Source organism: Azolla caroliniana, unplaced genomic scaffold (assembly GCF_043228905.1).
Source record: "Azolla caroliniana isolate FFs.n. ecotype wild unplaced genomic scaffold, voAzoCaro1.0.p SCAF_13, whole genome shotgun sequence".
Taxonomy (NCBI): domain Eukaryota; kingdom Viridiplantae; phylum Streptophyta; class Polypodiopsida; order Salviniales; family Salviniaceae; genus Azolla; species Azolla caroliniana.
In genome coordinates, this window is record NW_028230448.1 from 11,511,871 (window position 1) to 11,523,642 (window position 11,772).

An 11,772-nucleotide genomic window follows, 5' to 3' on the forward strand; every position below is an offset into this window, starting at 1 on the left:
GGTGTATATTCACAAGTAGAATATGAAATACAAAATGTAGCATTACAAGGAGTCACAACCAACTTAGTATGAAGTATGAGGAGGGTGCTTTATATATAGTCACCCTCTCTCTTCATTAACTAACTACAACAACCATTCTCTCTTGAGGAATGCGAAGACTCATAGTCATGTGGAATATGTAACTCATTAGTTATGTGTCATAGAATATGATTCTATGACACATAGTTAATGTGTAGAGAGTAGTGGTGTAACTCTTGACCTTTGAGTAATCATAGATTCTCAAAAGGTGTGTTCACACATTGCACTATGTTGAGCTTCATTCTCAACATTGATTAACTCTTGCTAAACTTGATGCTTGATGTTTTCGCAATCCATATATTTCTTGGGTTATTTGTTGCGAGGATGGGTTTGAAGCCCTCTCTCATTTCATTCCAACAGTGAACTCCCAAAGCCATTATTTGTAGCTCCATAAGAAGTTGTCGATAATTGGTTTAATGAATTGAGATAAAAAGTTTCGATTTTGTTTTAATAAAATTACTTGGTGTCACGAATGGGTGGTTGAGGCTAAATACTAAGAGAGAGCGAGAGCATAAGCAAGAGAACAAGACTGTCACGGACAAGTACACGAGGCTCAATACTAACAGATAGCAGGAGAGAGAGCATACACAAGAGAACATGCAAGAGAGAGAGAAAATAGATAAAAGAACAAGAACTAAATTATATGCTTTCGTAACTAGTGTTGTTCACCTTGATTGTAGTCAAGGTGCACCTGAGTATTTATACAAGAATGTGGAGGTATGCATGAAAGCTAGTTAACTTCTAGAGAATGCATGGAAACTTCTAGAGAGTGCATGAAGATGCATTCTCTAGAAGGTTCTTTGAAAGTTGTAGTGATGAATCTACAATGTAATAAGTTGAATCTTATACAATACAATAAGGCATAGATGGATGTTGGTAAGGTTGCCCAATAAGACCAGAAAGGTCATGGGTTTAACCCCCACAATTCCATGTGGCATCCTTTCTATGACACTTGGTATCAAATATCTTCACTTCCCCGCAAATTTTTTTTTTAAACACAAACTCATGTTCCAAATTAAAGCTCATGCATCATAGTTCTCGGCTAGCAATGAGAAAGATTCTAGACTTAGTATTGTATGTGGTTTATGAATTTGACTTTTTAGTCATGATGTCACTAGGCACCATATAATGATTCTAAGGATGATCCGATTTGATTGTAATTAGCATGCCATGTGACATGTAGAAATGTTCAAACCTTCCAAGTATTGCACTTCAACATCTCCAATTTCTTGTCCCCTTAGATATTCCCACGATGAAAGGAAGTACGGAGAAATGATACACTGGAATCTGTGCACGAAATAATGAGGAGAAATTGAGTTAGATTGAGAATTGATTACGTGTCATTCAAGAATCCCCTTGGGAAGTTCTATGTTTGAGCTCAAGTTGGAAAGAGAGCCATGGGCATGGAAGACATCCTCTTGGGGAGCTCAACGTTTGCGTTTGCGTTTGCGTTTGTTTTTGTGTGTGTGTGTGTGTGTGTGTGAGAGAGAGAGAGAGAGAGAAGGAGAGCATTTTTACAAGTGGCTACTAATCTCTGATTAAGGATTATGGTAGATTTTGATACATAATTGACATCCTAATGCCACTTGCAATAAAGGTCTTCAATGGGAAAGTATTGATTGGGGTTTGCCTTTGGGATTAGCTTTAAAATGACATGGAATAGCAATAGGAAATTGTTTCGTTTGCATTGTTCAAGTGGAAGATATTACTCATCCTTTCATACAATGCTTGATTGCTCGTTAGATTTGCATTGATATTTTTCAAATTTGGCAAGTTTTTTCAAGTTGTTATTTGATGCAAAGTCAGTGGGTATTTGCACAATTCACACAAGTTGACCCAAAATTAGAGATGGTGATTGTTTTCCTATTTTTGAGATATTGGGGATTGTGTCATATTTGGGATATGTGGAATACTTTTGTATTTGATGGTAGTTATGGATGGAGTCAGAGAATATCTACCAAAGTTAAAGGGAGTATTGATGGGAGTTGAACTAGACCTAATCCAAAGCAAAGGCATAAACCAACTTAGCTCAACAAGCATCACTATGACCCCTATATACGGCACTAAAAACATAAATGCAAACCTCAGCTTGTTAGGACACACTAGACATGCCATCCCATTAGAGACAAAAACTGTAGAAAAAGAGATAGACCTCTTGTCCATAATGGGAAGAGTTAGAACTAGAAGCTATACTACTTGAAACAAAACTAAGAACATAACTTTGTAACATACAACGTCCTATGTAAGCTGAAGTCAAGTAAACATGAGTTGACCAAAGTAATGGGACACCAAACACCTAGGATGTTTGTTACTAGTGAAGATTCATAACTAGGTACAAAAACTTTGATACAACATGCTCCATTAAAGTTTACCCTTCTAGACACTATCAATCCAATCCACTCCCCATACACATTCCTCTCACGTTCATAATGTGCACTTTCGATTGCAACATGTGTCAATAAAATTCTTGAATGCCAAGAGTCGCTACTCAATTCCACACTTACTATGTAAAAGTTATTCAATGTTAGTTTTTCCATATGGTTATATTATAGTATGAACCATACGTACATTTGCATTCGCGAATGTTTCAATCATTCGCGTAAGAAAAACACCCTCAAAGAATGATAAATACCATACTTTTGGTTTAACTATTTATTATGACTCATGAGGTAAATAAGCCTAAAAAATGAAAAAAAACAAAAAAAAACATTAAAAAAATGGGAAAAAAACAAAAAAAACACAAGAATGTTTGAATAACATTCGCATTTGGTTTCCAATGTAGGAAAACGAATGTTATGTTAGACGAACACGAATTTTACATACTATTATTTATGTGGAGTCCAATAAAAAAATTGTGTTCCCAATGTGCTCATCCGAGCTTATGGCCGATGTGGTGCTGGTGGCTAGCAATGGGCCTGGCGGGCCCGGTTCGGTTTCGGTTTCGGTTCAGTTCAAGCCAGAGTTTAGGAGGCACAACAGCTTTTTGATCACCTTCCATGCCGCACTATTTGTGTCATGGAATGCACTGATAGCTGGGTATGCTTGACAATGGGTTTCATGCTGAAGCCCTAGAATGCTTCCGACGGATGGAGGATGATCCGAGATTGATCTCCCCCAGTGCTGGTAACATATGACTCTGTTTTAAAAGCTTTGAGCTCACATAGGCTCTCTTGAGGTTGGAGAAAAAATCCATGCCAAGGTAAGAGATCAAGGATTATTCAACCTTAATTTGGTGCTTGGCATAGCATTAATTTGATATGTATGCCAAATGTGGTCCTCTTGAAACAGCACATCATGTGTTTAATGAGCTTCCACATAGAAATGTTTTTTGCTGGAGTGCGCTTATATCTGGATATGCCAAGGAAGGGATTGGTTATGAAGCTCTCGAATGCTTTAGACAGATGGTCGACAAGGGAGTATCTCCTAATTGTTGTTTGTTACATATGCGTGCCTTCTGAAAGCTTGTGTTGCCATAGGATCTCTTGAGATTGGGGAAGATATACATGCCAAGGTGAGAGAGCAAGGATTACCAAAGGACAACATTATCCTTGGCACCACATTGATCGATATGTATGCCAAACGTGGTGCACTTCAGAAAGTACATAAAGTATTCGATGAGCTTCCAAAACAAGATGTTGTGGCATGGAGCGTTCTTATATCTGGATATGTGGAGTATGATTTTTGTGATCAAGCCATCAAATGCTTCAGACAGATGGAAGTGGAAGGAGTTCCTCCAGACACGGTGACATGTGTGCATTTTAAAAGCTTGTGCTGCGATAAGATCTCTTGAGATTGGGGAAGAAATACATGCCAAGATGAGCGAACAAGGGTTATTAAAGAACAACATCGTAGTTGGAAATGCAGTAATTGATATGTATGCCAAATGTGGTGCACTTCAGAGAGCATGAGAAGTATTTGACGAGCTTCCACAGCAGGATGTTGTCTCATGGACATATGCTTGCATTTTAAATGCATGCGCGGCTATAGGTTCCCTTGATATTGGGGAAACAATCCATGACAAATTGAGAGAGCAATGGTTATTGAAAGACAACATTGTTCTTGGAAATGCATTGATTGACATCTATACCAAATGTGGCGTGCTTCAAAAGGCACAAAAACTTTGATGAGCTTCCACAACGAGATATTGTGTCATGGAATGTGCTTATAGATGGTTATGTTGAGCACGGGCTTGGTGACCAAGCTATTAAATGCTTCAGGCAGATGGATGATGAGAGAATCATCTCAGATGGCATCACATATACTTGCATTCTAAATGCTTGTGTTGCAATAATGTCTCTTGAGATAGGGGAAGAAATGTATGCCAGGGTGAGCAAGCAAGGATTATTAAAGGAAAATGTCGTGCTTGGAACTGCATTAATCAATATGTACGCAAAATGTTTGGCCCTTGAAAGAGCGTCCTAAGTGTTTGATGAACTTCCAGAACGAGATACTGTAACATGGAGTGCACTTAATAGCTGGATATGTTGAGAATGGGCTTAGTGATCAAGCTATTGAATGCTTCAAAAGGATGGAGGATGAAGGGGTCTCCCCTGATGTGCTGGCATATGTTTCCACTTTAAAGGCTTGTGCTAGCATAGGATCTCTTGAGGTTGGGGAAGAACTTCATGCTAAGGTTAGTGAGCAAGGAATATTAAAGAAGAATATTGTTGTTGCCACTGCATTAATTGATATGTATGCCAAATGTGGTGCACTGCAAAGAGCATGGAAAGTGTTTGATGGGCTTCCACAGAGAGATATTGTTTCATGGCATGTGCTTATAGCTGGATATACGCAAGCGGGTCAAGTGGATATGGCTTTCAGTACATTCAGAAGAATGAGGATAGAGTGTATCCAACCAAACCTTGTTACATTTCTCGCTTTGCTGAATGCATGCTGTCATTCTGCTCTATTGAATCAAGGAGAATAGTTATTTCATGAAATGATTGTATTGTATAACCTCAAACCTATAATAGAACACTATACCTGCATGGTCGATCTATTTAGCCGTGCAGGAGAATTTGAAAAGGCAAAACATTATTTGGTTGATGATGTGTCAACGTTACTGGCTTTTCTAGGTGCTTGTCATAAATTGGAAAATTTTGATCTTGGGAGATTAGCATTCAAGAAAATTGTGCAATGAGATGAGAAGTGTACTGCCGCATATGTCTGTATGGCAAATATATATGCGTCAGGTTCCATCCATATGGAGGCACACAATTATTCAAGCTTTGATAGTGGAAAATAGAAGCATGGAATGTACCAACAAATGATTCGCGGATAGATGCGAGTGGGAGCATGCATTCATCTGTAGTAGTTAACGAAACCCATTCTCAAAGTATGATACCATTCAAAGCTCAATGGACTTGGCAAATATGTTGGCGCTGGAAGGTTATTCCCCAACCTTTCTTCGATTTTAGAAGTGATTCCAGAGAATGGGAATGCAAAGATTTTGTGCGGGCATAGTCAAAAGCTGGCTGTCACATCAGGGCTGATCAACAAACCTGAAGGTGAGGCTTTGTGTGTTACCAAAACGAGTATATTTTTGAACACGACAAGATTCAAGTAGTGGATGCAAACAATGTTCATACTTTTAGGATGGAGGATGGAAGATGTGCAAGTAAGTAGTTTTGAAGCTGAACATACCAGAAGATTGTTATCACCTGACAAACTAACAGGCAGCATCATCATTTCCTGATATCTGCAGCAACAAATGGAATGTACAAGCCTTGCTGAAGTTCTCTCACAAATGATGAATGTTGGTGTATATGTTTCCTATGAAGCTGATAGACGAGTTCATATGGATGTATATGTGCATATATCATGTTATTTGCCCCTTGAGTGCAGATGCAATTGTGTATGATGCACATCAGGTAATGGTAGGGATCAATATTGAGGTGGTGGGCCTGCAGAAAAGCTGATCTGCCTGAGGAAAGAAGAAAGTAGGGTGAGGGAAGTGATAAGATATCAGTAATAGGTGGATGAGAGATATATATTGCCCTCACTGGAAAGTTTGCATCAAGGAGGAGCAGAAAAGTTATCAGAAATTGAGTTGTTGAAGATGGCTGAAATGTTCTTCATTGAATATGCTTGTATCTTTGACAGAAGCAAGGAAACATAACATCACATTGGTAGAAGCATCCTACTCTTCTTCGGATTATGTGTTTGAATAATGTTTTTGGTGGTATATACTTGTAAAATATATCGAGATTATGTATGCTTAGAATTGTCATTGCCCTTTTAGTTTTGCTGCAAAAATTCCACATTGTCTTTTTCTAAAAATATAAGACTTTCAGTCGTTATTATAGCATTCAGAGGCAATTGTTTTGAGGAGTTTTGAGATATGCCTTGATGATGTCAAGTTTTATGCTTGGGGTTTAGTGCTTATTGAGTGATAATGTTTAGTGTTTTAGTGCCTTGAGTACATCCCTTCTTCTTCAGAGAAGGCTGTAATCTGCCACGGCAAAAGATTGTATATTTCCACTCACTTTTGCCAACCAGTCAAAAAACATCATCATATTTTCTATGATGTACTGAAAAATCTTCAAACTATTCTGCCTTTGTATGGCACCAAATGTATTACTCAGAAATAACACATGGCAAGTTCCAATAATTGATTTGAGATGCTCTCCAAATCTAGTACTATTTGGATGTATATTGAAAGTTACTACTCAACATGTCAAACACTCCAAGCACATCAACAACAAAACAAACCAACATTGCATCTTCTAATCCGTGGATATTAGTTTAAGCTATTTAATTACTTATCGATAATGAACAATTAATTTTTAAAAACTTAGTAAACACTTAATTTAGCTATGTACCAAATCACTAATAAAAGAATCACAATACTGTCACAAATAGAAAAAGAATGGGAAACAATCACCACCTATATTGTATTACTCATGTAGTCATAATTCAAAGGTGCGAATCAAGTAGCCTGTTTACTTTTGATACTAACTATTTGAGCACTTTTAGCCAATTTACTCAAAAGTTACTGAATCAAGTAGCCTGTTTACTTTTGATACTAACTATTTGAGCAATTTTAGCCAATTTACTATATATATATATATATATAATTTCCATAACTAGATAAGGCAGATTTCCATATTGGGCTCAATCGAACATCACTTTCATTAGATTTGGATTACATGAAAATGGCGATCCATCACCATTCTCTTTATGTCCACTTTGCTTATGAATGGATGAATGTTGTGCTTTTATGTACAACTAGGTAGATGTTCGTATAGAATGTATGTAAATGGTCATAACATTCACACACAATAAGTGAGCCCTGTTATTATCTTGCACCAAGAAAACTTGATCCTCAAATCCTAATGCTTTCTTTTAGCCCAAGGAGTGATGACTGTCTTCTGATCTTGATGTTGATGCCTCCACCATCGGAACCTAAATCTCGATGTATAGATGTTTGTTTTCATCAAATCCACAGACACATGTGTCTCAACCTTAGTTGATATGGAATCTGGAGAATTTGACGAAGATAACTGAACATCAGAAGAATTAAGTATCTGGAAATCAGCTTCGTGCTTATCATCATCACCAATAATATTTTTTGGTGTCACTGCTAGACATAGCTGTTCACCCTTCGGAATCACCATTGTTGATCCTAAGCATTGAGCTTGTGTTGGTTGATGAATTAAAATATTCTCTGCAGGCACTTCTACACAGCACGAGATGTAACGTGAAACCAGGAATTGGACCTGAAATAAATAGAAAGAGATTCTTCATAAATACACTTGATTAAAAATAAATCCAACAAATACAAGCTTTGCACAACTTACACTCTTCAAAGAATGAATTGTAAATTCCTACTACAATTTAAACATTTTAAAGCTGAAAATTATGCTTACCACAGGATGAAAAGTCACGGCATTTTCACGAATTACTTCAGTAAGCTTCAGCTGCATGGCGCACAATGCTTTGTTGCACAGAGATTTTGATATTGCCACCAGTTTATTCCTCAAATGAACCTGGTTCTGGTCCAAAGATTTTGAATGCTTACAGAAGAAGGGCTCTATGTACGTTTCATAGATATAGTCTGTACCCTGAGAACAATGATATTGTAACAGTTAATACTATGAAACATCTAACACTTTTTGAGCCCACAATGACCAAATTTGAGTTTACGCTTGCCTAAAAACACCCCAACATAATCTGAAGTTGAAACCCAGGAAAACACCATCATATACCACAACGTTATATATATTTGTATGACTAAACATGTGACTTCCAACAACTACGACTAACAGAAACATGTATTACAGAACTGGCTTGGATCAGTTTGCTGTTTCTTTACTAGCATATAAAATCACTCAATCTCATCTACATCTCAGAGGGAAACTATGATTTATTCCGATGCACCTTTGGAAAGCATTACAGTCTGATAAAATTTGTCAACATTTTTTTAAAGAGAATAACATAATACTTTCTTTGCGTAAAGAGAAGACTCAGAAACAAGCAACGTTGAAATAAAGGCACAAAACGGAATCTCTATCCTTGTGAGAAATATGATAATCGATTCTAAATTATATTCCTTGCTTCCAAAAGTAGTGAAGAATCCATTACGAGATGTAAACTCTTCTTATCACGGCAAAACATTTGTCTCATCCACGGTTCAGTGTAATGACTATATACTATGTTTGCGACTGATCATACCTTTGTATCTGGGAGCCATAGATAAACTATGAGAGCTAGTTTAGTTCCACTATAGAATGGTACCCTGCAAAGGCAATATACAGAGATTAATGGATGTCCATAACCACCTTACTCCTATAGAATTCTGAAGAATAAATACCATGATATAAACATGTCTGCTACTCTCTCGACTCCAGTAAAAATGGCCATGATCATCCTACAAGTAAAAACGACCATTATCATATATTTAGAGAGAGCAAGAGGGAGAGATTTGAAAATAGAATCAAATATGAAAAACAAATCAAAATAGCAGGCTTCCTGGAGATATACCAGAAAAGCTACACACATAAAACAAAGTCACTCCTAATCATCAAAACTTAGGTCTCACTTAACATGCATAGATGATCTAAGAAAACAGAGATGCAATGAAACAAAGTAGGTGCAATGAATTTTGTGATTCGAGGATAAATAATAAATCAAGAAGAAACATATATTCCATAATATAGACAGGACAACTCTTCTCCTTTACATGATATGAATCAAGAGATTTATTTCATACCAATATCGACACCATGTCCGCAACTGCTCGAATTTTGGCTTGCTAGAGTTAAGCACCGAGAAGCACATGTAAGCTGGATACAGGTATCCAAAATATATACTGAGAAAAAACACAAATAATCAACATACGAAATGGTTTCTGAAGGAGAGCAAGTTCTAGTCGAAGAACAAAGATCTAAATTCATAGTTCCCTAATGTTTGTTCACAACAACAATAAATTATATAAGAGGAAATGTAACTTGTACATAGAATTCTCAATAACAAGCAAATTAGAGTAAAGTGGAGGGAAAGTTAGAACAGCTCATACAAAATCATGAGAACATGACTTCCATCACCTTAAAAATCAGAATTCCTATTAATTCTTCATAAATTGGGAAATTTCTGCTCATGTCTCACAGATTCATACGAAGAAGAAATGTTGGAGTGAGAAAGGCTTGCACCAAACGGAAAACACATTTCCATATCGTTTCTTGAAAAACTGATTAGATTAAACTAAGGGAAACTGTGTTCTGAAAGGGAATTCTAAGAAAGAAGTTCATTAGATTCACTAAAGCTTATGAGTAAGAATGAGAGAGGGATTTGGGGGGGGAAGAGAGAGAGAGAGAGAGAGAGAGAGAGAATTATATCAGTTCCAATTCACATTTCATGAAAAAATGGATTGATTTAAATGAAGTTGTGCTCAACATAGAATTATGATAAAGAAGTCCATCAGATTCGGTAAGGAGAAGCCGCTAAGTTGAAACTCGTCAGTTGAAACGAATCCCATCAGGTGAATATGATGGATATAGAATTCTGAAGGAGAAGCCCATCAGTTGAAACTCGTATGATGTCAAATTATAACACAAAAGACTATGAACTTACATAGAAATTCTGAACAAGAAGTCCATCAGGTGACACTCATGTGATGTCAATGACATAAAAGGCTCTGAACTTACATGAAAATTCTGAACAAGAAGTCCATCAGCTGAAACCGCAGGCAATATCTTTCTTCTTCCTCTCCTTCGCAGGAAAGAAACGGATGAAAGGAGAGACAATTGAAGGAAGCACTAGAGAAATCCTGCAGAGAGAAACTGTAGACTTATCATTCATGATGATGATGATGACGAAGGCGACGATGATATGATTGGGCGTCGATGATGATGATGATGATGATGAAGGCGATGATGATATGATTGAGTGTCGATGATGATGATGAGAGAGATGATGAAGAAGTGGAAGAAGAAGGCGTATGATAATGGCGATGGCGATGGCGATGGTGATGAAGAAGGAAAAGAAGAGAAGAAGACAGGCAGGCGCACAAACCCTAATTTCCCCTGGTGCTTTAGGTCGTTGTTCAGAAACAAGAAGACAGGCAGGCGCACAAACCCTAATTTCCTTGTGTGCTTCGCGTTGCGTTGGGGCGTTCAGCTCTTTGGAATACAAGAAGGAAGAAGAAGATGAAGAAGAAGAAGAAGAAGAAGAAGAAGAAATGGAATGAAATGAACAGGAATTTCCCTCTCTTTCTCTTACATATAAATTTATAATATGTATATGTAGTTGTTTTGAAAATACGAAGCTAATTAATTAGTCCCACAACTAATGGCTTAATCAATCGTCTCTTCCAAAAACGCAATTATGTATGTATGTATGCATGCATGCATGTGTGTGTGTGTGTGTGTGTGTGTGTGTGTGTGTGTGTGTGTATGTTTATGTACATATGTATGTGTTTGTGTATGTTTATGTACATATGTATATATGTATGTGTGTGTGTGTTTACGTATGTATGTACGTACGTAATGTTTGTCCTGTTTGTGTGTGTGTGTGTGTGTGTGTTTACATACGTACGTACGTATGTATGTCTCTATGTTTACGTACATTTGTATATATGTATGTGTGTGTGTGTGTGCGTTTACGTATGTAATGTCTATCTGTCTGTATGTGTGTGTGTGTGTGTTTACGTATGTACGTACGTACATATGTCTGTCTGTCTGTCTGTCTGTATGTATGTATGTATGTATATATTTCATGATGCATGAACAAGAAATATAGTGTTAGAAAATAGAACATATTATCATCTAGCGACATCGTAAACATTTCGTAGTAAACGAGACTTGGCCATGACTTGGATTGGCTAAGAAGTGCGTCACTTTAGATCATTCCCCCCTCCCCCGCAAATGCTTTGTAACCAGAGTTCCATGTGAAGTAAATCCAGCAGTGCATGGAGATCAACACGCATGCCAAAATAGTTGGCGTTTGCACAATTCACACTGTTGGACCTGAAATCGTAGATGGAGATCGTTTTCCTTTTCTTTTTTGCGAATTTTTGTGGATTGTGTGTGATCATTAATTGGGATATGTGTAGTACTTATTTGATGGTAGAGTTGGGAGTTAGAGCTTATCTACGAAAGGTGAAGGGAACACGATGGTGTGCCAATTTCGTTTCTCATAACAAGTCTAAATTCTTTCCTCTACAAAGTATTCATCTTTGCCTATTGGCAAATGGGT

General features: G+C 37.2%; 1 protein-coding gene and 1 pseudogene across 2 annotated transcripts; one reads left to right on the forward strand and one right to left on the reverse strand.

The window, feature by feature from the left end:
- The first annotated feature begins 3,335 nt into the window (after positions 1–3,335).
- On the forward strand, positions 3,336–5,623 carry LOC147856108 (pentatricopeptide repeat-containing protein At2g03380, mitochondrial-like; annotated as a pseudogene).
- A 1,589-nt stretch (positions 5,624–7,212) lies between these two features.
- On the reverse strand, positions 7,213–10,383 carry LOC147856109 (HVA22-like protein h). Of its 2 annotated transcripts, XM_087329531.1 has the most exons (6): positions 10,224–10,383; positions 9,290–9,388; positions 8,891–8,947; positions 8,752–8,815; positions 7,947–8,141; positions 7,213–7,796 (listed from the first exon to the last, which is right to left on the reverse strand). In XM_087329531.1, exons 1-6 carry the CDS (start codon positions 10,247–10,249, stop codon positions 7,410–7,412), a joined length of 828 nt encoding a protein of 275 aa, XP_087185657.1. In that variant the 5' UTR covers positions 10,250–10,383; the 3' UTR covers positions 7,213–7,409. The 2 variants fall into 2 exon arrangements, with proteins under 2 accessions (XP_087185657.1, XP_087185658.1); XM_087329532.1 differs by lacking the exon at positions 9,290–9,388.
- Between the last annotated feature and the right edge of the window lie 1,389 nt (positions 10,384–11,772).

Bases quoted from the DNA above. Each gene is read 5' to 3' on its own strand.
- LOC147856109 (XM_087329531.1), bottom strand. From the start codon at position 10,249: ATGGACTTCTTGTTCAGAATTTTCAT. The intron at 8,816-8,890 runs GTATTTATTCTT...TTGCCTTTGCAG, and splicing joins GCAGACATGTTTATATCATG to GGTACCATTCTATAGTGGAA. The intron at 7,797-7,946 runs GTAAGCATAATT...TATTTATTTCAG, and splicing joins CCGTGACTTTTCATCCTGTG to GTCCAATTCCTGGTTTCACG.